Consider the following 21,932-nt stretch of genomic DNA (forward strand, 5'->3'; position numbering starts at 1 on the left):
TCTGCTTTGACACCTCCTTTCTCAGCCTTTTGTCTGCACACCTGCAGCCTGAGCAATGGCACAGCGAGGGCACCCTGTGATCTCAGTGCCACCCTGGCTCCGCTCACTAGAGCCACGTGGTGTGTGTGACTTACTGAGACCAGAGCGTCAGCGCAGGCAGCCAAGACCCTGCAAGGGTCTCTCCAGTTCCATTACACTGTAAGGAGATGATACCACTTAATTTTTTTTTTTTTTTTTAAGAGGAATCAAGGTGTTACTGTGTGGGGTGTGGTTTTTTTTTTTTCCTAGTTTGTTATTCCCTGCCTTTTCTCAACACACTGGAGCAGGAGGTGGAGTAAGCCCCAGCCATCCCTCAGCGCTGACGTGCGCTCCTGTGGGTGACATCCTATGCCAGGCACCTCCGTCAGCACCCAAGGCCTGCTCAGGGCATCTGCTCCCCTTGCCTGCTGCTCCCGGGAGAGAGGAAGAGGCACTGTCCCTTCTTTAAAAGCAGGTGCAGAGAGGTTAGAGCACAGCCTTTTTCACCCATCCCTGTCATGAGCGAGTGTGGCGTGTGTGTGTTTATCTGGCCTGAAACTCTCCCATCTGTTGGGGCCTGAAACTGTCACAAGAGCGGGGAGAAGTGGAGGGGCTTAAGAAGCCAGGAAAAAAAAAAGATCCAAACTTTAGATCCTTTCTTCTTCCTCTCTTTGCTGATGAGACCTGTCAGCCCCTTGGTATTTCCCTTTTCTGTGCTCGTTAAACATGTTCTACTGAGAGATGCTAGAGCAATAACCTTTTATATTGACTGTTACTGGTATAACAAGTCCCTTGGGTCAGGTGTGTGTGACACACTTGGAGTTTTACTATCAAAGTGAATACTGTATCCTGTCTTTGATAAGAACTGTAGATTTCTACACTGATTTTGAATTCATATCTAATTTACTTTTAATCCTCTTATACAGAAATTGGTTTTGAAGTGATTTTAAGAAAGCAACTTTTATATCAAGCTGTGCTGTTCTAGGCAGTATGCCAGTTGTGCTGGTTTATTGCATCTGTAACCTCAACGCTTTGTTAAGCCTAACTAACATTCAATATTTTCTTTTTATTGCGGGTTGGGAGGGGCTGGAATCTATGGGGAAGGGAATGTGACTTGTATTTTTTTTTTTTTCTCCCCTAGCACAGGCAGGTGAACTGTGAATAGCTTCCCCCCCCTTCCTCTGGGTCACCTAAAAGTGTGTGTTTTGGTTTTTATTGTAACCTGTAAACTGCTGTATTTGAATCACCTGCCGTTCTCCCAAAGCCCAGCTTCCAGGATGTTCTAGTGAGTCTTAATATGATGCTGCAGGGGGGAAGAGCTCAGACCTTCACCCTGTTTCTCCTCTTCAGCCACCTGAAACCAGAGCAGGGCTAATTGGGGAAGGGGTTCCTTTTCTCCTGTGGAAGAAAGGTCGTGACTAAGGAGGAGAAATTGGGAGAGACAGACTCAGTTCCTGACCAGCTGTGTAACTTTGGGCCAGTCACTAAACCTTACTGTGCCTCAGTTTCCCCATCTGTAAAATGGGGGCAGTTTAGCCTGCATTTGTGAGGTTATTGTGAGGCTTAGTTCACGTTTGCTAAAGGACTTTTAGGTCTCTGGCTGGAGGGTGCTATGGAGGGTGAAACACTACGTCGAAATACCCGATGGTGTTCTGTGGTAACAGCCGAAGCAGCCCAGGGAGCGCTGTTTGGAATTGCTTCTCCAGAGTGCTACAGCGCTACCACCATTGACACCTGGTTGTGCTTTTCAGCGCGGCAGGTGCGTTAGGGGTCCGGGGGCAACTGTGTCGGAAACCAGCCCGAGCTTAGGTTGGAATATGCGGGTTGCTGTCCCGCCTAGCCTTGCCACGGTGCTTTGCTGCCCTGCTGGGGTCACCGAAACTGTTTTTTCACCAGTTTTCCCATGCAAATGAACCTCAGTTTGTGGCTGTGAGACCGAAGGGAGCTGTGGAAGCACTAGAGCTAAAGCTGCGTCAGCTGGGCTGAGCGCAGCTCTTGGAGAGTTTGCGAGGCAAGAAACCTTAACGCATTTGTCTTTTCATCTTTGAGACTGATTAGACTTAAAACGGACATTTCTAAGCTGTGTGTGTTTATCTCGCTGAAAAGGTCAACTTCATTTGGCCCCACTAAGAGGACGAAAAGCTGTTGTGTCAGGAGTGCCGGGGAGGGGTGAGAAGATGTTTCTGGCACTACCACTTGTTGTGTGACACCTGCAAACTGTGTAATCGTGTGCCTCAGTTTCCCTGTCCGGGGAGTCTTTGACCTACCTCACTGTTAGTTGAGGCTTGCGTAAGTGACGCTTCTGGCGCGTGTGGAAAGCCCTGGGTGCAGGGTGCTGCGGAGGGGTGCTGGTGGTGCGCAGCACCGAAGGGGAGGCTCATCTGTCGTTAGTGCTTAACGGAGATCGTTAAACGCTTAACCGCCTGAGCAAGATGTTGAGCGTGTCCTGGATTTATCTCGTTTCTGACATGCTGGGGTGCTACACGGGTGCTACTCTGCCAAATGATGACTGCCGCCACTGTGGATGTCCACAATGCCTGTTGTTTGATTTCAGATGCAGTTTTAGGGTAGGACAGCCACGGCCCTGCGTGAGCAGCCGGGGAGGGTGGCGCCTGGGGAGAGACGGGGTGCGAGGGCACCGGGGTGCGAGGGCTGGGGATGGTGCCGGAGGAGGGGCTGGTGCCCTGGTGCATCCCCAGGCACGGGGGGGGGGGGTGGGGGGGTGCCCGGGGAGGCTGCTCCTGGGGAGGTTTTGTCTTTAGAGGCCTCAGCCCTGTGTGCAGTCATCCCCCCGCCCTCGCCCCCAAGCGCTACCCCTGGGGAAGGGCTTTCACACCACGGCCGGGCTGGGCTGCGGGAGGCTCCGCTGGGTCGACGGTTATTTGATCTCTTTCTCCCTTGTAAACTTCTAACTCCGCTTCCCCCCCCCCCCCCCCCATTTAAAATTCTTGCAGTTACGCTATAATAAAGTTTTTACCATTATTCTCACGTGTGCGTTGCGATTGTTTCTAGCCCTTAAGCTTGTGAGAAACCAGAAACGGAGCGGGCCCGCCCCTCAGGGCCTGCGGTGGTGGGGGTGCTCCGGGGGAAGCGCCCGGCCCGGCCCTCCCCGCCCCCCCGCCGGGCCCTCCCCGCCCCGCCGCAGCGCGCTCCTCCGGCCGCCAGGGGGCGGCCGGCGCCGAGCCGCGCGTTCCGCTGCCGCCGCGCGGCCTCCTGCGCCGCCCGCGCCTCCCGCCGCCGCCGGCGGGCGCGCCGCTCAATGAGAACGGCGGCCAGCCCTGATTGACACGCGGCGGGCAGCCAATGGGATGAGCTGGTGTACGTCCGCGGCGCGCTGCGATTGGGCATGAGCCGCGGTATAAAAGGAAGTGGGCCCACCCTACGGCCTTTCTTTCCCGGAGCCCTCGTGGAGGTGGGTGCGCGGCGCGGCGGCTCCTGTGGGCCCGGGACGGGCCGGGACCGGACCGCGGCCGGGCCGTACCCGGGGTCTTAAGCCGCGGCCGGGCTGTCGGGCGGGGAGCGCGGAGCCGCGGGGAGGAGGCGGTGGAGGGGAAGGGAAAGGGAAGAGTGCGGACCCGCCTGAGCCGCGCTGCTCCCTGGCAGGTCACAGCTCGTCTTTAAACCCGCCGGGCGATCCTTGGAGCACCGCCGCGATGCCCAGGGAAGACAGGGCCACGTGGAAGTCCAACTACTTCATGAAAATCATCGTGAGTGTCGGCGCGGCCCCGGAGGGCTGAGGCCCGTCCCGGAGGCCCGGCCCTGGTGGGGCGCTGCCGCCGCCTGGGCTTCGGGGGGCGATCCCGGCCCGCGGGGAGCGGTCCTGGGGCTGCTCGGGGCGGCGGGAGTCGGGCTGGCGTGTCTGCGGGGGGAGTCTTCTTGAAGAAGAAATGGGGTGCCGTGGCGTGTCCGTTTAAGGAACGGCTCCGCGGCAGTAGGAGGAGATTGGGAGAGTCCAGATCAGGCCTCCTCACAGGCTCCTGTGAGAATTCGCCGTGGCAGTTACAGAGAGAACTTGTTCAGGGGTGTAACTAGGTAGCTGAGCGAAAGGTGCAGCATTGTGGTGCACCCACCGTCAGTTTGAGCTGAGCACTCGAACTCCTGACAGATTTTTTTTTTTTTCCATTCATTTTAACACGTTGAGGTTTTAATGCCGCTCTGTGCACTGGTCCAGATTTCTTTGTATAGTTACGGTGCTTTTCTTGCTATAGCAACTCCTGGATGATTACCCAAAATGTTTCATTGTGGGAGCAGACAATGTGGGATCCAAGCAGATGCAGCAAATCCGTATGTCCCTGCGCGGGAAGGCTGTTGTGCTGATGGGGAAGAATACCATGATGCGCAAAGCTATTCGTGGTCACCTGGAGAATAACCCTGCCTTAGAAAAGTGGGTACCGCTGTCTGAATGTACTCTTGGAGCCTCTGTCTGGGAGGAGGAGACGTTGTCTGAGAAGCAGAACTGAAGGCTGTCATCTTTCCTTCAGGCTGCTGCCTCACATCCGTGGGAACGTGGGCTTTGTCTTCACCAAGGAGGATCTGACTGAGATCCGGGACATGCTGCTGGCTAACAAGGTAGGGGAGATCAGCCCTCACCGTGTCTCTGGGCTGGCAGAGAGGGAATTAAAGCTAAAACCGAATCTTCGTGGGGGATACCTGATTAGTAGGAGTCCTCAAGGGTTGAGAGCTAGGCCCCTGCAGCCTTAGCCAAACTGCTTAAGTTCAGCTGTCTCACTTGCGTGTGCCTGGGTACTGCCCATCCTGGAGGAATGCTTCAGGAAGGAGGTGATGCCATCCTGCGAGACCTGAGAGGTGAGCGTCCTTCCAGCTTCTCGTTTCCCCTTTCTCCAGGTGCCAGCCGCTGCCCGTGCCGGTGCTATTGCTCCTTGCGATGTGACTGTGCCGGCCCAGAACACTGGTCTCGGACCTGAGAAGACCTCCTTTTTCCAGGCCTTGGGCATCACCACGAAGATTTCCAGAGGAACCATTGAAATTCTGGTTAGTGAGCAGCGTGCTGCTGCTGTTGAAGCTCTTCCTGGGCTGGAGGGCCCTGATTGTGGCAGTTGAGGGAGCTGTAAAGATCAAAGCTCCCGTTAGTGCTGAGATACTGTGTTAGCAGTCCGACTGCGGCACTGAGAATGTGAAGGAGGACGTCTGGCTTGGCTCAGGTATGCAGTGCAGGGGGATTTAAGTTCTCCATCAGGTCTCAGCTGCGTGGGTAGGCTCTGCTGGAGAAGCTCACAGGCGAGCTACCTGTAGGCAATGTAGGGAGGGCGCTGCCTTTCTCCTAGCTGAGATGTACCTGCTTGCGCGGTCTAGGGCTTCCTCAACTTGTGGAGCTGAACTTGGAGCCTGTTTTTGTTGTGCTTGTTTGTTCTTCAGTTCCATCTCTTGCCATTGGAAACGTGCATTTGTGTCCCGTTACATTGACGTGCCTGAATTTCTTTGCGCATATTCACTCCTTTTCCCCTTGCTTCCTCAGAGCGATGTGCAGCTCATCAAGACCGGAGACAAAGTGGGTGCCAGCGAAGCCACCCTGCTGAACATGCTGAACATCTCCCCCTTCTCTTTCGGGTTGGTGATCCAGCAGGTCTTTGACAATGGCAGCATTTATAATCCTGAAGTGCTGGACATCACCGAGGAGACCTTGCACAAGCGCTTCCTGGAGGTGAGTGCCACAACCCGTATCCGTTACGTTCTGCCTCTCTGCCTCGCTGCTGTGGCAGCCAGCACTGCCCCAGCGTGAGGTATCATCTCCGGTATTTTCCGCGAGGTCCTGCAGAGCCAGGAGTTCTCCCTGGTGCCTCGCAGAAACAGTCTGTCAGGGAGGACCTTCTGTAGGGTTTTTCATCTGAAGCGACTTCAGAAAGCGTTTGAGGCCGTTTAAATCTTGATGCCATGTCTAATTTCACTGGAGTTACTTGCGTGCATTGCACGAATCCCTCGTTACGTTGGCAGCGTAGAAATGTGCCATCATCTGCCGTGGTTTCTCGTCCAGGTTATTTCTCAGAGCACAGGAACATGAGTCTCTCTCCTCACAGGGTGTTCGTAACGTTGCCAGCGTCTGTCTGCAAATTGGGTACCCGACCATCGCTTCTGTGCCCCACTCCATTGTCAACGGGTACAAGCGGGTCCTAGCCGTGGCGGTGGAGACTGACTACACCTTCCCGCTGGCTGAAAAGGTAATGGCTGAGGGATCTGCTGCTCAGAGGGGTGTTGAAAACGCAGCCGGGCACTTTCACACTCGCACGTCACCTCGGACCTGCCCGTGCGCGAGGGGCCTGTCCTGAAAAGGGGCGCTTGCTTTCATATGTTGTGTGCGAGTGGCAGGAGGAAGCTGAATTACCTGGTGTTCCTCCCTCCCTGGGGCTATTACACTTGAGTGTAGCTGAATTGTCTCCGATCCTTCATACACGGCAGTGACAAGTGCATCTGTTTGGCTTCTGGCAAGCTGCAAGTGTTGCCTTTATGATCGCAAAGTTCAGTCCTTCAAAATGTTCGTTTCCTTTGAGTTTACTCCTTTTTTTCCCCCCTCTTTTTGCAGGTGAAGGCCTTCCTGGCAGACCCCTCTGCTTTTGTGGCGGCCATCCCTGTGGTAGCTGAAGCGGCTGCACCCGCTGCTGCTGCCGCCGCTCCGGCGAAAGAGGCGGTGAAGGAGGAATCGGAGGAGTCTGATGAGGACATGGGATTCGGTCTCTTTGACTAGCAGCAGCCGCCACCGTCTGTCTGTTTGTGTCAGAGTTGGTCCAATGGGAGAAATAAAAAGCTATTTTACACCCTCGCATGTGCCCGCATCGATGGCGTAGTCTCCAGATCACCGGGGGCTTGGGAAAGGTGTAATCCGCGGGTCTCCCGTGCGCCGCAGAGGAACGCTTGTTCCTCGGGGCCTGCTGCTCTCCGCACCCACCGGCGGCACAGCCCTCCCTGCCGGGTGCCGGGCGGCCGCTGCAGCCGGGCCTGAGCAGAGGCCTCGCCCGGCAGCTTGTCTGGGCGGTGCCGGTGGAGCCACCGCCCGCCCCTGCCCGTTCCCCTGCGCTCGGGGCTCGGTTCCGCCGTGCGGAGGGGCCGGGGCTCCCCGCGTCCCGGCCGGGCGAGGCGGCGGGTCGCGGCCGGGCCGGGCCGCGCCGGGCCGCAGGGTCGTCGCCATAGAGACGGGCCCGCCCCGGCCTGCTCCGCGCGCGGCCCGCACCGGAAGCCGCTACCGCTTCCGGGGTCGCAGGCGGCGCCATGGCGGCCGACACGCAGGTGAGTGCGGGACGGGCCCGCGGCGCGGCGGTCGCGGCCCGGTGACGGCGGCGGGGGGTCCCGCCCGGGGCCGCGCCTGCTCCCGCTCCGCTGCGCTGCCTCGACCCGTCTGCGGGACCGGGCCCGGCCCGGCGCCTGCGGCCGGACGGGGACGTGGCAGCCGGCCCGGGCGCGTCCCGGGGCGGGAAGGCCGCGCCGGCGCTGCCCGCTGGAGCCGGTCGCAAGCAGGCCGCGCCGGCGCCGCGCCCCGGCCCGCGGGCCGAGGGAAGGGTCGCCCCGCTGCCGGCCTCTTTCCAGCGCGGAGGCGGCCGGGGAGCCCGGGCTGAGCCGTGAGCGGCTGCCGGGGGCGGCTGCGGCCCGGAGGGGGTCGAGGGACGGCGGCTCCCGCGCTCGGGAGGGTCCCGCCCGCTCCCGAAGTGAGTTCCCGGTAAACGACTGGCACAAACCGCCTCCCTCCCGGCTGCGGGCTGGCGTGCGGCTGCCGGCCCTGCGCCGGGCTCGGCGGGCCCGCGGCGCTTCCCCCCACCGCGCGCAGCGCCTCAGCGGGGGCTGCGGCCGCCCCCGCGGCTGCCGGGAGCGCCGTTCGGAAAGGGGGCACCCGAGCGCTGTCCCCGCTCCGGGCTGCTGAGCGGGGCCTGCCGGCGTGTAACCACTCCCGAGCGCCCGGGCTGCCTGGGGTCGCCCGTTACGCCCCGATGGGCTTTTTTCTCCAGCTTGGCGCGTTAGGTTGGGAGGTTCCCCAGGCAAATCCCAGGCTTCCCAGCATCAGGTCCTTACTAGTACCGGTGTTGCGTTTGTTCTCCGTATTTGTTTGCAGCAGCGTTGCTTGCGTTCTAGCTTTGTAACGCATGTACATATACGTCCTAAGAAAAAGCAAAAGCAAACGGGCAGAGCCTGTCCCAGCAGCTCTCCCGTGGAGACGGGGGGGTCATAGTGTGTGCCGTTTGTGTAAGTCACTGAGCTGCTTGGGAAGTCCTGTAGCGTTATATATGATTTATATTTTCAGTTTCTAGACTGTTGGGATAATTTTAATGTGTTTTTCGTGTCTGTACATCTCCCCGCTCGTGATTAAGCAGCATGAGTAAGTGCAGCTCGGTTTTGAGTTTGCATATGATGAACTCATGTAATTGAAAGGTCTGAAGGAAGACGAGCTCTTTAATGGCGGCTTGTTCCGTCAGTTCGGATGGTAACATCGGTTGTCCTCCGCAGGTCGACCTGTACCTTAGCGTTCAGAGGTGCAGCCCCGCTTTCAGCTGGTTTTTAAGGAGAGCTCAGGGTGCGAGATGGTCACAGGGTCGGGGAGGTGTGGACGGCCTCTCTACACCCCAGGCAGCCGCTGTGCAGGATTACCCTTCCTGCGCTGTCAGCGAAAGAGCTTCACTGAAAGCAGCTCTTGAGAAGGATGGAGGCAATTGCCATTTCTCAGTGGCCAGGTTTCCGGTGCTTAGAAAAAGACTTGTGGCAAAACTGCTGGAGTTTTTGCCTGAAAAGGGAAGGAACAGTTTTGATGCGTTTCTAAAGACATGCTTATTTGCTACCCTTCCTAAAGATTTTTTTATTATTATTATAAAGATATCAAGTTGCTCGGTTTAAGAGGTGAATTTTAAAGGCCTTTCCCGGAGAGCTGTGTTATGTTTTATGTAAATGCAGAGAACCCATGAGCGTAGACCTGGCTGAGCCCTGTTCAGCCCACACAAAGTCTTTTGTCTTGCATATTTTGTGAAACTTGGAAGTTCACGGAAATGGTTTCAGTAGTTCAAGGAGCAGGTCGCTGAGAACTTAGAACTTCTCTTCAGTCTTTCCCAGCAGTGTATCTCACTGTCTCGATACCACTTGAAAACCGAAGCAAACTATTTACAGGAGTTAAACTCGGTGAGCGGTCTCAGTCCCTGCCCGCTGGCAGATCCAGGCACACAGTAGCGCAGGCATGAAAAAAACCATTCAATTGTGTGATGCGATTTTTTGTTTTCCTTGGGTAACCTTGGGTGCTACTGATAGCACATGGAAGGAGTTTGATAGTGAGGCGCAACCTTTTGTAATCTGGCGAGTCCGATTTACAAAATCCCTGCGACGTGCGTATTAATTCTGGAAAAGACTAAAGGCGAGCGGTTTGTTCTTGTGCTAGGCCTGCGTACAGAATTTCACAACTATTGACAGCCTGAAACCACGGATCAGTTTTTCAGGATGGGCAGTTACAGTCAGCCCTGGGTCGTCGTCAGTTAGAAGTCCCCCTTCGGGGGTGCGTGGCCTTTAGGAGATAACGTACACTGAAAAGTACCTTTGCCATTCTTGAAGTGCTTTTTTTTTTTTTGGGGTGCTTTTAAAGGTCCTGTACTCCAGACTAATGATCTTACCTCTCACTCTGTCCTACTTCTGGAGGGGTAAATGTATCTTACAGAGCGTGAGTGCTGTGACAGGGACACAGGTTAACAAGCAGAAAGCAGTCATCCTTCAGCCAAAGGGGGAGGTTTCTGAATTTCATCATATATGATGTACGGTGACCCCTTCCCCAGCAGATAAGACTGTGGGTGCTCACATTTGGTGTGGCGGCAGATGATATGTTTTGCTTGCCCTGGTTTTGTGTTTTGTGTGTTGATATCAAAGGCAGTCTGATGTGTTTTCCCCTGTGTGTGGTTTTAGATTTCTGATACACTGAAGCGGTTTGCGGTAAAAGTAACTACAGCCAGCGTGAAGGAACGGAGAGAGATCCTCAGTGAGCTGGGAAAATGCATTTCTGGGAAAGGTAAAAGCTTTGGGGCACTGTTCTGGTTACCAGGGTGGAGAAGAATGTTAAAATGTTTTGTTTAAAAGGCTGTGTGAAACTTGTGGGTGGTTTTTTGAAGCAGGGGGCTGGCAGCGTTTGGAGTCTATGCTTTCTCACAGCATTAATTCTAAGCATGGGTTTTGAAGGTAACACAGAACTCCAGTTACTAGCATGTGTGCTTTTCCAGTTAGTAGTACATATATATATGTAGAGAGAGGGAGAGTATGGAAGGGTTTAGATAGTCTTAATAAAACAGTTGAAACAAATTTTAAAAAATCTTTTTGATTTCTCTCATTTTCTGAAGATGACTGCGGAATAGCATGTGCTCCAATTTTGCCCTTATTTTTAAAAATATGCATAAAATGTATAAAAAGAGAGAACTCCGACTATGATCCTTGCAAACAATTTCATAGATGTATAGGGGCTGTGAGCAGTTCACTGATTTCAGTTGTGAAGTGAATCATGTTTGTGTCAAAGATTAAGAGCTCATCAATTTACGAAGAAATATTTTGAAATACATCCTGTTACAGATCTTCCAGAGGGTGCAGTGAAAGGCCTTTGCAAACTCTTCTGCCTTACTCTGCATCGATACCGGTGAGTAAACTAATGTAGAAAGGCTGTGTTATTTGATCTGTCAGTATTTATTAGTTAAACTGGATTGGAGCATCTGGAAATGTTGGCGTGCAGTGTCAAATATATGCGTATGACACTGAAAGATGCCATCTAGTAATTAGGCTCTCAAGTTAGGTTTGACATTAAAAAGTTTTACAATGCTTACCTTGTGTTTCACTTTTGAAATTAAAACTTGAAATTAAAACTTGCATCCTGGGGTTCAGTTTGCAAGAATGAATGCCCGTGTCCTTGTGAAGCAAGACTAAGATGTCTTTTAGATGTCTTGTAGACACTTTTTAGTTTGGATTAAATTGTGGCCTGTTGAGGAGAAGCTGTTCAGAACCTGTGTTTTCTTCTGCAACCTGTCGGAAAGCCTCGGCATAACTTCTGTCAGCTGAAGAAGGGAATGGAACTTTTTGCCAGAAACTTCTCCTCTTCTTGGAACAGCAAGGATAAAATAACTATTAGCTGGACTGCTGAAATGAGAAAGCAGAGCCCTTTGTGTGATGCAAGTGTAGTAATGTGTAATGTTGGCAGGATTTATAATATTCACGGAGATTATTTTTCATTCTAGCGATGCAGCATCCCGCAGAGCCCTGCAGCTGGCGCTTCAGCAGCTCGCAGAATCCCAACCGGATGCAACAGCAAAAAACCTTCTGCAGTCACTTCAGTCTTCAGGGATCGGCAGCAAGGCTGGAGTTCCCAGGTGCGGGATAAGTTGCTTTGTGTGGAAGCAGTTCTGAGTTGCTGGTAGTTGCTCTTGTGTTCAGAATGGTTCTGCTGCTGCTTGCCAGAGGTGTTAGAAACACTTAGAGGCAAAGCTCTTAATGACCATTCAAATGTTCCTCTCTTACCTCTTTCACGTCTTCTGGGAAAGCAGGACTTTCTTGGTGTTACTGCTGGTGGATTGGGTCTGAGTTACGGTTTTGCCTTTGTTAACCTTCAAGTCTGGAGACATGAGGAACAAACTTTTATCGAGAAACAGTCTCCAAAATGGTTAGGAAAGGGGATTTCCTCGCCCATCTGGTGTTCAGCTGGTGGAATTCAAGACCTTATTATAGACAGGGAGGCAATGAAATTTAAAGATGAGCTGAGAAACACATGGCTCTTCTATTGTGGTAGCATGTGGGAACACTAGTGGTTCCAAAAGGTGACTTAAGGTATTGTTCAGTGGATACAGGCCACAGAGTGCCGTCCTGCAATGCCTCCGTATGGCTGAATAGAAGTGTAGCTTTTAGAAAAACATCTGATCTTGGTTTAAAGGCTTGCAGTGATTCGATATTCACCCTTCAGTCGCAGCGGCTGGCCTTGTGCAGAAGGACGCTTTCTACGTTCTTTCACTTAGAGGGAGAGATCAAAATGGGTTGAGGATCCTCAGGGACCTGCGAGGTGGGATCCGTTACCTGAAGTGGAGGGAGGAGGTGAGAGTTAGCAGAAACCAGAACTGAGTAGTGTGCCAGGAGGGAATGTAAGCTGAGAAACAATTTGGCAATCTAAGGCTGGGAAGCTCTGCCAGTAAAGATCAGCGGCAGATGAGAAATCTTGAGTCACTTTTTGGGCACTCTCAGTTGGCAAAGTATTTAACTCTCATTTCTGTAATGCCACTGGGAAGATCCAAAAATGGCCTGTTTTCTGTTAAGGTTTTTCATTCCCAGCAGGCAAAATTTAAGCCTCTTTTGTGCCGTTCAGAAGTTCTAAGTGTTAAACAGGAGCTGGAACACATAGCTTATGAAGAGTGATTATTTCCTTTACATGCTAAGGCTTCAGCTGTATTTTTCTGTGATAAAATTGCCTCGCTTATAAGGTGGCGTTCTGACTTGAGCAAAGATGAGTCTGTTATGTACTAGTAGATGTAAGTTACATACTGGGAGCTGTAGATTTACTTCCTTCCCCGATTTGTACAACAGTAAGAGCAGTGGATCTGCAGCTCTGCTGGCACTCTCCTGGACACGCCTGCTTGTACGCACAGTCTTTCCAACACCTGACAAGAGACAGGGAGAAACATGGAAAAAACTGGTAGGTTCTTTTTGGTTTGCAGAAATATCCCTTCAGAGATAAGGACTTAAATATTTCTAATGTCTTTTAAGTTGCTGAAACATTGCAAATAATTCTGAACGTAACTGATAACGTCATGTTAAAATCCAGGTTTACATGACAATCTTTTTTGCTTCCTGGTGTATTTTGATCTCTCCTATTCCACTGGGGAAAGCAGGAAGTGTATAAAGCATGAGAGTGGGGCAGTCTTGCACGTGCGCAGAGCTGCTCTGCATACTATGGTGTATACCAGTGTTTCTAGACTAGGTGTGCTAGTGGTGCCTCCAAGGTGCAGTCTGCAGCATGGCATGAATTCCTTGTGCCTCCCTTGAAGTAGTTGCATGTGATACTCTGTCATATAGTGCCAAGTAGCTTTTTGCTTTCTTTTCACCTACTTTAACAACCTGAACCTGCAACCATGCTCACAGCACCTTGGAATATAGTTGGAACACATTTTAAGAAGAGATGTAATCTGATATAAATTGCTGTTTTCAAAGTCAGAGTTTCCAAAACTGTTATGGATGGTTCTGCAAAGTGGTGCGTGTGGGATGAAAGCAAAATGGCAGCTTGTTGAAAGAACTTACATGACCTAAAGACGTTTTCCTGAGCAGATTCAGTTAATCACTGGCATCTGACACGTCTTGTTTGATCTCAGCTCTCTGAGAAGCAAGTGCATGAAGGTTTTCTCGGCTGTTTCCCTTGGCAGGTGGAGGTTCAGTGTTTGCTCCTTTTGGAAGTCCTGGGAGGTTCTCATAAGCAGGCGGTGGATGGGGCCGTGAAGAAATTGAACAGGCTGTGGAAAGAGGTGATACATGCCTTACATGACCATATTCAATAGCTGTTCTAGGTTCTGTTGTGTTAATGTGCCTTGCTCTTTTTCTTTTCAGAACCAAGATCTGGTGGATCAGTACCTATCCGTCATTCTTGGTCTTGAACCAAACCAGAGTTACGCTGCAATGCTGGGACTTGCCGTGCAGTTTTGCACAGCCCAGAAAGAGATTGATATTATTAAACGATACAAGGTAAATCTGTTGTACTGCTTTTTCTTTTTTTTTTTTTTTTTTTTTTTGGTAATAACTAGTGTCACTTCTCATCATGGAGAAGGGGGCTGAACAGATGTCTCAGTGAGGTTGGTACTTTGCATCTGCCCCTGGTTTCGTTATCTGTCAATTCAGTAGTCGTGCACTTCTGACTAAAACAGCTGGGACAGATTTATAGAGGAGGTGCCAGATATGTGGCTTTTTGCGGTGGCCTGTGCATTTACGTAGATGGCCAACACTGCAGCTTTCTGCCTTCTTCCCTGTTGTAGGAATGGAAGGCAGTGTTTAGCTTTCAGTGTGTTTTGAGTCTTGGGCTGAAGGGTAGAGCAGAGAGCACTGATCTCTGCTTGACTGTCTTATGTGAGGATGGAAGCAAAGCTTCTGCTTAGTGGATAGGGCTGCCTTCCAGAGGAGAATGAGGTGGGGTGTCAAGCCTGGCTTCCTGATGGTGTGTGGGGAGCTGTGTATAGGTTGCGATGTGGCTGTAATGTGGTGTTTCTGCTTGTTCAGAGTGCTCTTCTGGATTTCTACTTGAAGACCATCCTTATGAGCAAGACAAAGCCTCAGAAGCACGTGCTGGTGAGACATACTGTTACAGAGCTGTTTGTGCTTTTGTCCTACGTGCAACGTCCACTGCTGTGCTGAGCGTTTTGTTCCCTTTGCAGGACAGCTGTTCCCCGCTTCTTCGGTACATGTCTCACGCTGAATTCAAGGACTTAGTTTTGCCAACTCTGCAGAAATCCCTGCTACGGAGTCCTGAGAACGTAATTGAAAGTGAGTCTGTCATCCCTCTGCATTGCTCTGTCAAAGAGCACGAACAGTTGTTCCTTAGAGGTCTGGAGTTGCGGGGGGAGTGTGTATCCCTGGACGATGCTTTTGGTCCTGCGAGCGCAGGCGGCAGGATTGTCTGGCGTCTAAGGATTGGATGTGGAGAAGCAACATTTGTGGTGTGATCCCAAGTGTCTGGGTATGTGATAGCTACTATTTGCACTGAGGACAGAATTTCACAGCTGACTGCTAAGAATAATCCCAAATTAATCTGTTCACTGGGCATCAATTTCAGTGTTTTTTCTTCCTACTCCTTACTGACCCTGTCAGCTCTTGATGTGAACTGTGGGGAAGGGTGTATTAAAATGCTAAAACCAGTTTCTTAACAAAATGTAATATGCCATTATCTCTTCTGTCTTCAGCAATCTCTTGCTTGCTCGTATCTGTGAACCTGGATCTCAGCCAGTATGCTCTAGACATTGTGAAAGGACTGGCCAGTAAGTACTCTAACTTCTGGAGGGAATGATGAATTCAGAATCAAGCTTTCTTCAACTTTCTGGCTGTACCTCTAACAGCTTGATTACGGGTGAAGGGGTTGTTTTATGTGGGAGGGAGGATGGTGCTGTAACTTGGAACTGGAATAGTTCACGTGACGGTTCCAGAAGCTGAGTCAAGCCACATGTAAAGATACGTCCTTGTCTTGCTGATTTTATGCAGTATGTCGTAAGGAGCTCTTAGCTTGTGCTTTATTTTCTAGGTCATTTGAAATCCAACAGTGTGCAGCTGATGGATGAAGCAGTTGTGGCATTAAAGAACTTGGCTCGACAGTGTAGTGATCCTTCGGCCGTGGAGTCGCTGGGCAGACACCTTTTTGCCATCCTTGGGGGTGAGTAAATTGTAGGATAAGCAGTGGGGGAGAATAAAGGTTTGCCAGCTTCAAGGAGTTTTGTGTATTGTATTTTCTGTTGTCTTTAGCTGCCTGTATGGTAGGGGTGGCTCAACGTGGATCAGGGGTAATGGGGCAAGCTTTTGTATTTTTAGAGAAGATTCTTGATGTAGCCCATAGCCGTTGTCTGTCTGTAAGTCAGCCATCACCCGTTTCGTTTCTTGTTGGCAGGCTCAGAAGGGAAGCTGACAGTTGTTGCTCAGAAGATGAGTGTCCTTTCAGGTGAGGATCCTAGAAGAAAGCTGCTTCTCTGGTGGAGGAAATTTAGTGGAAGGCTGAATGAAAGGGATCTGTACTTAAACCTTTAGGATTCCCTGCCTGTCATTCTGAATTGGCTGTGGTTAATGTCATAGAGGGTGCTGGATACCACATGCCAGTTCTTGACTTTCTCTTCAAAGGAAATAATTGGCTGGTAGGCTAAAACGTTTTATGCAAGGAAGAAGATGACTGTATCCTGAGTAAAAATGAAGACAGAGGTCCTGCAGTGTTGGTACATGATGGTCCTGCAGTGTTGGTACATGATGGATGTGACATCCAGATGTAGTGACAAGAGAGAGAGATGTCTGTGCAAGGATTAAAATGTGAAGGGTCACTCTTGATTGTTTTTAGATTGTGCAGCAAGTGCTGGTAGTTTGGGAACTAATGAGAGAATTCTGTCCTTTCAGGGATTGGCAGCCTTAGTCACCATGTAGTTTCTGGATCCTCTAGCCAAGCTCTGACTGGAACTGTGGCTGAGCTTTTCATCCCCTTCCTGCAACAAGAAGGTGAGACCTCTTGCCTTTGTTCTGGGTTTGCTAAGCTGCTTTTGTCTTGAGCAGGATTTTCATATGGCCTGTTATGCAGGATAAATCCAGATTCTCACCTGTCGTGTTATAAAATCCCTTGCCCTGTTTTGATGAGCAGCCCCACGGAGACAGTGCTGTGTCTGTTAGAAGCACGTGCATTCTTTTCCTGCCTCCTCCTGATGTTGCTACCCGATTTCTGTTTCATGTTCCTGTGTGTTATGCAATTGCTGTACTGATGTGAGCTCTGTGTTACTTCCTAGTCCATGAAGGCACGTTGGTTCATGCAGTCTCTGTCCTGGCTCTTTGGTGTGTTCGGTTCACCACGGAAGTTCCTAAGAAGCTGGTAGAATGGCTAAAGAAAGCCTTCAGCCTTAAAACCTCTACTTCAGCTGTGAGACATGCCTACCTGCAGTGCATGCTAGCCTCTTTCAAAGGTAAAACTGTGCAGCTATTAATAACTCTCTTGACTGTGTGGCTTAAGAGAAGAGTAATCAACTTCGGTACTTCCTGATATAAATTGCTGTGTGGATCAAGGAAGATTTTTATAAGGCAATATCTGTTCAATGACCTCCTTCGTATTTCTCCTTAAACTCTCTTTTGCCTTCAAGTTTATAAAGATGGTTTGTCTCCTTGTATAACTAGCATCACTGCCCATCGTGCTGTCTTCATATACCCCCAAAGAAATTTTTGATTGCTTTATTTTTGTCTGATACTTAGATTGTGAGGTTTCTAGCTCAGGAACCATGCTTTTGCTTTATATAGCACCCAGCACACTGGCATCCTGGTCTGTGGCTTTGGCTCTCAGAAGCTTTAAAAAAATACAAAAAAAATAAAACTAATGTGTTTGAAATGAAGATCTTCAGAAATTCTAAACTTTTGGTGATTTTTTGAGATTTGCTTCTGTTGGTCCTATCCCCTTTGGCTTCAGCATTTCATCCATGGGTCAATAGGCGATCAGTTTGATGCCTGTATGTGAGATCTCCCTTTCTTGTTGACGTGGTGTGAATCAAAAAGATGGTATACATTTGCTTAAGAGATCAATAACTCAATGTATTGTATAGATACAATGGATTTGCCATAATTTCCTCAATGTGGATACGAGTGAAATTGTAATTCTACATTTTTTTCTATTGTAGCTACCAGGAATTTCTGTGTTATCGTAGGGCTGACAAAAACCACTCTGAAAACTGTGCTTAGATATCACAGGATGGTGGTCCTTTCAGAGACATCAATATGGCAAACTTGAAGTTGCTCATGATTGCCATGGGCAAGGGCGATTACTTGTGTGTGATGTGTGCAGCTGTTCAAGGGATCAGGGCTCAAGATAATTCATATTCCAAAACAATTTACTCCCCACTGGAACGCTGACTACCGTTGCTTTGACCCACCCAGTGACGCATCCAACTGGGGCATAAAGAAAACAGAGATTCTAACTCTTACGAGTTAATGGTTAAAACACTACCTGCGAATACTTAATGTAGAAAATCACAAGGTCTGTCGTGTGTGAGGTGTTGTTTCTGGAAATACTGGGAACACCTAGCTCAACTTCCATGGAAGTGAGGGTCGCAAACTAGTGGGATTCCTTGACTTGTGAATGTTTGAAGTGGAACAGATGATTGTGGCTTGCCGGGAATTTACTTTCCCCCTCTCGGGGAAACATAACCTTTGAAGTCAGACTGCCTGTGATTTGAACCAGTTCCTTTAATGTAACTGAATTAGCATTTTCTTTTGCATCCCATGAACAGAAACTTTTATTGAGATGGGAACGCTTTATCTGTGAGGAAAGGACTAAAGTGGTTATCATCTAGCTTTTCATAAAGTTTAACGATAGTAGTGATTGGCAAATACTCTGGGAGATTTCAGAGTCTTCCCAGTATGTGTCTGGTTCCTTTCCTTGTCTCATGACAACAGAAGAACCATTGATACCCTTGTGGTGTAAAGTGTGAAGGACCATGTTGTTCTGTAACTTGTCTCTTTCTGTCTCCTCAGGTGACACATTATTACAGGGAATGGACTTGCTGCCAATGCTGATCCAGACAGTAGAAAAAGCAGCATCTCAAAGTACTCAGGTTCCCATGGTAACTGAAGGAGTTGCTGCAGCTTTGTTGATCTGCAGGATGTCTGTAATTGAGGGACAAACTGGTAAGGTCACAAAACGTTTAGTAGAATCCAATATAAACAGGTTCTGAGGGTTAACACTTCCTTGACAATGTGCATGAGATACTATTCCTTCATCTGTGTATTGTTTCTGCATAGAGAATCATTGCCCTTTTGTAAACCAGGGAAGGATTTATTCCCATCTCTCTTGGTAATGTTAGTGAAGAACTCTTGCTCTTCCACGGCTTTGTGAATTCTAGCTTCCATTCACTTAGGGCAGTATTCCTCTTTATTCTGACAGGAGATGTTCACCCAGACCTTACATGGTAGGACTTGACTGATACATTAAAAGTATTACTTGCTTGTTATTTGGGTAGTATTTTTACAAACCATCTTTGGAAAGCATGAGGACAGGAATTCTTGTCTTCCATTAGAGGATATTACAAGAACTATCTGAATTCATACATCTGCCAGGATATAAATCCAGGTGTGTTCTGTCTGTCAAAAGCAACACACCACTTTGCTCCTTTCCTCATTTTTAGCAAGGCTTGCCCTATGAAAGGTTAAGGTGAAACAGACTTTACATTTCACAAGTGTGAGTCAGAGAAATATATTTTTTTCAGTAGATGTTTTTGGGGCATGCTTATAGTTCTGAATGAGAGAAATGAGAGGCTTTATAGCTGAAGACGAGTAAAGCTAGAAATAATTTTGAGTGATTTTGGGAGACAGAATTCTATGGTATTTTATGTACGCTGGTGAGTTCTGACTTATTTTGAAACATCCTTGAGAGACATCTATTCTTTTCCTGTCAGAGTCTAAGCTGAGTGGTTTCTGGCAGCTGATTCTGGATGAGAAAAAACAAATTTTTACATCTGAGAAATTCTTGCAGTCTGCGCCAGAGGAAGGTAAATTCTCAGTTATTGTGTATCTAGTTGCTGTTTAACTCTATTACTTAGTACTTATAAGAGCTACTGTTGCTGTTAGCCCTGTTCAATGATCCTTGGAGGATCCAGTTTCAGGTTAAAATGAACAGTGTCCTCTTTCAGAAGTACTTCTAGACTAGTTGTAGTCTAAGCTTGACGATGAATTAATTTATTTCTTAATGAACCTGAGTTATCAAACATTTATAATTCCAAATGTGTATATTCTGTAAAAGTCTTTCCAATAAATGCGTTTGTGTTGTGTCCCAGTTTCTAAGTAAATAGTTGCAGCCAATCTAAGGGACATGAGAAGCCTAAAATTAAGAAGATAGAATCATAGAATCATTGAGGTTGGAAAAGACCTCTAAGATCATCGAGTCCAACCGTCAACCCAACACCACCATGCCCACTAAACCATGTCCCTAAGTGCCTCATCTACACGTCTTTTAAATACCTCCAGGGATGGGGACTCCACCACTTCCCTGGGCAGCCTCTTCCAATGTTTAACCACTCTTTCAGTAAAGAAATTTTTCGTCACGTCCAATCTAAACCTCCCCTGGCGCAACTTGAGGCCGTTTCCTCTTGTCCTATCGCTTGTTACTTGGGAGAAGAGACCGACCCCCACCTCGCTACAACCTCCTTTCAGGTAGTTGTAGAGAGCGATGAGGTCTCCCCTCAGCCTCCTTTTCTCCAGGCTAAACAACCCCAGTTCCCTCAGCCGCTCCTCATCAGACTTGTTCTCCAGACCCCTCACCGATGGTGAGGAAAGATGGTGGGGAAAAAGTAAAATAAGGCTGGAGAAGAAACCATGTAGGTGAAAATCTTAAGATATGTGGGGGAAGAGTAATAGCAGATAGGAAATCAATTGGGTTATAGATAAGTGTCTCTATGCTCTCTTTTGTTCTCTTGTGTTTAAAGATTAATTGGAAAAAAAATTAATGGAATGTGCCCAACAGAAAACATTACTGGCTACATTTTAAATTGAAAGTTTTGAAAATGAGTTCACGAATCATTTCTCTGAAATGAATAATTTATCTTTCATACAAAGCTTTGAAGACGTAAAGATTTTTCTAAGTAGGAAATAACAGCATTTTCCTTTGCTTGCTGTGATCCCTGTTTCCTGAAGGCAATGTGTATATCCATTCATTTTCCCTTCCAAGTCTGCAAATATCCTGAAACAGCGTGATTTGGAAAACTTTATATTGCTCCCTTAGGATGTTAGCTCCAAAAACTAATGCTGATATTTTGAGAGTAAACATTGTCATAATTTGTTATTGGTTATTTAAGCAAAAACATCCAGCTAACATGCTTAACATCCCCAAACTATCTGATGCCTTGAGTGTCGAAAGTCCCCTGTACCATACTTAATACGGGTTATGACCCACCCCGTATTTCAGGGCTTTCTGCTCCTGCTTTTATGATATGGTTGAACGTTGATATAGAAACCAAAGGGCCTAGTGACAGTTGAAGCCTAGAAGATGGTATGAGGTAAAATACCAAGGCTACTATTCAAATAGCATTATGCACTTGTGTATGAATTCAGTATACGTTTTACTGTCACTGAAGACATTTTGGCAGTGCTTGGGAATTAACAGTATTGATGCAGCAAGCATTGTGTTTATTGTTTGGTTTGTGCTGTTGACTTAAGACAAAAACAGGTCACACACAGCGGTCAGGAAAATTCTGCTGGGATCCAGCTAACAACATTTCTATGAAATCATGGTTCTGTTTCCAGTCTTGGCAGATGTGAGTTGAATTTGTCTCTAGCTTCACTGAGAAGATTATGTAGAGGCTCAGTTTGGGTAGCTATTTTAATGTGTCCCGCTTGCTGTTTGTTTGTTTTCAGGTAAAAAAAATCTGAAGTCTCATGCTATTTTAAATATTTGCCTTTTCCCACAGCAATGTGTACAGTACTGCAGCTGACAGAGCGCCTTCTCTTGGATCATGCACAACGACTGCCTGAAAGTAAAGTTCAGTACGTAGACTGCTCTTGCTGCCACCGATCTGTGTCTGATCCCTGAATGTTAATGCGGGCAGTGGAGAGGGTGGGCCTGGGACTTTGCACAAAACGTTGAACTCTCTGTGCTTTTGTGTCCAGTTGGTTTGCAGAGCTGCCTCCCTTGCTAAACCTGTTTATTTCTCTGTTTTCAGGCAGTATCACCGTGCCCTTGTTGCAGTACTGCTGAGTCGGACCTGGCATGTTCGAAGACAGGCCCATCAAACAGTTAAGAAGCTCTTGTCCTCTCTGGGAGGGTACAAACTGGCCTATGGGCTATTGGAGGAGCTGAAAGTGGTTCTCAGTTCTCATAAGGTGAGTAGTCAAGAAGCCTAGTCTCTGCTTAGCCAGTTGTTTGTATGCTGCCAATCACCTCCCTACCCTACATTTGCTGTTAGTATTGACATACAGCGTGATACGAAGATGATTCAGTCCGAGATGATCTCCTGGAATGCCACTTGTTACTAGATTACTGCATATTACTGTATCGGTGTCTGTGGTGTGCCTAGTCTTCCCTATATACACAGAAGACACATTATTCAAAGTTATTGGGGAAGGAAGCTGCAATTTTCCATGTCCTTCTATTATTTTAATCCAAATTTAATCCCTGCTGAAAGACTAAGTGCTTCATTCCTTTCTTGGTATCCTAGTTCTTTGGCCTTGGCTTATAGCTCAAGCTGCCTATTTAAAACAAATGTAATAGAAATACTTCA

The 21,932-nt window shown here is 48.8% G+C and overlaps 2 protein-coding genes across 3 annotated transcripts in view; both read left to right on the plus strand.

Annotated features, from left to right (window-relative positions):
* Nucleotides 1-3,403: 3,403 nt before the first annotated feature.
* On the plus strand, nucleotides 3,404-6,793 carry RPLP0 (ribosomal protein lateral stalk subunit P0). Its single transcript, XM_076352773.1, has 8 exons — nucleotides 3,404-3,430; nucleotides 3,622-3,725; nucleotides 4,227-4,402; nucleotides 4,500-4,587; nucleotides 4,864-5,010; nucleotides 5,495-5,680; nucleotides 6,054-6,194; nucleotides 6,557-6,793. The coding sequence occupies exons 2-8, from the start codon at nucleotides 3,672-3,674 to the stop codon at nucleotides 6,716-6,718; spliced, it is 954 nt and encodes a 317-aa protein (XP_076208888.1). The 5' UTR covers nucleotides 3,404-3,430; nucleotides 3,622-3,671; the 3' UTR covers nucleotides 6,719-6,793.
* Nucleotides 6,794-7,227: 434 nt separating this feature from the next.
* Nucleotides 7,228-21,932, plus strand: part of GCN1 (GCN1 activator of EIF2AK4) — a 44,170-nt gene continuing 29,465 nt past the window's right edge. For both annotated transcript variants that reach the window (XM_076353314.1, XM_076353315.1), the window contains exons 1-18: nucleotides 7,228-7,257; nucleotides 9,898-10,000; nucleotides 10,552-10,615; nucleotides 11,208-11,339; nucleotides 12,541-12,649; nucleotides 13,374-13,472; nucleotides 13,555-13,689; nucleotides 14,218-14,286; nucleotides 14,373-14,481; nucleotides 14,898-14,972; nucleotides 15,233-15,361; nucleotides 15,593-15,643; nucleotides 16,087-16,185; nucleotides 16,467-16,640; nucleotides 18,196-18,348; nucleotides 19,116-19,208; nucleotides 21,123-21,198; nucleotides 21,375-21,534. In XM_076353314.1, the coding sequence (XP_076209429.1) occupies nucleotides 7,240-7,257; nucleotides 9,898-10,000; nucleotides 10,552-10,615; nucleotides 11,208-11,339; nucleotides 12,541-12,649; nucleotides 13,374-13,472; nucleotides 13,555-13,689; nucleotides 14,218-14,286; nucleotides 14,373-14,481; nucleotides 14,898-14,972; nucleotides 15,233-15,361; nucleotides 15,593-15,643; nucleotides 16,087-16,185; nucleotides 16,467-16,640; nucleotides 18,196-18,348; nucleotides 19,116-19,208; nucleotides 21,123-21,198; nucleotides 21,375-21,534 (1,848 nt within the window). In that variant the 5' untranslated portion in view covers nucleotides 7,228-7,239. The remainder of the gene's footprint in view (nucleotides 7,258-9,897; nucleotides 10,001-10,551; nucleotides 10,616-11,207; nucleotides 11,340-12,540; nucleotides 12,650-13,373; nucleotides 13,473-13,554; nucleotides 13,690-14,217; nucleotides 14,287-14,372; nucleotides 14,482-14,897; nucleotides 14,973-15,232; nucleotides 15,362-15,592; nucleotides 15,644-16,086; nucleotides 16,186-16,466; nucleotides 16,641-18,195; nucleotides 18,349-19,115; nucleotides 19,209-21,122; nucleotides 21,199-21,374; nucleotides 21,535-21,932) is intronic.

Source organism: Aptenodytes patagonicus, chromosome 15 (assembly GCF_965638725.1).
Source record: "Aptenodytes patagonicus chromosome 15, bAptPat1.pri.cur, whole genome shotgun sequence".
In the NCBI taxonomy this organism is placed as follows: Eukaryota; Metazoa; Chordata; class Aves; order Sphenisciformes; family Spheniscidae; genus Aptenodytes; species Aptenodytes patagonicus.

Bases quoted from the DNA above. Each gene is read 5' to 3' on its own strand.
- RPLP0 (XM_076352773.1), top strand. From the start codon at position 3,672: ATGCCCAGGGAAGACAGGGCCACGTGGAAGTCCAACTACTTCATGAAA. The intron at 5,011-5,494 runs GTTAGTGAGCAG...TTGCTTCCTCAG, and splicing joins GAGGAACCATTGAAATTCTG to AGCGATGTGCAGCTCATCAA. The intron at 6,195-6,556 runs GTAATGGCTGAG...CTCTTTTTGCAG, and splicing joins CCTTCCCGCTGGCTGAAAAG to GTGAAGGCCTTCCTGGCAGA.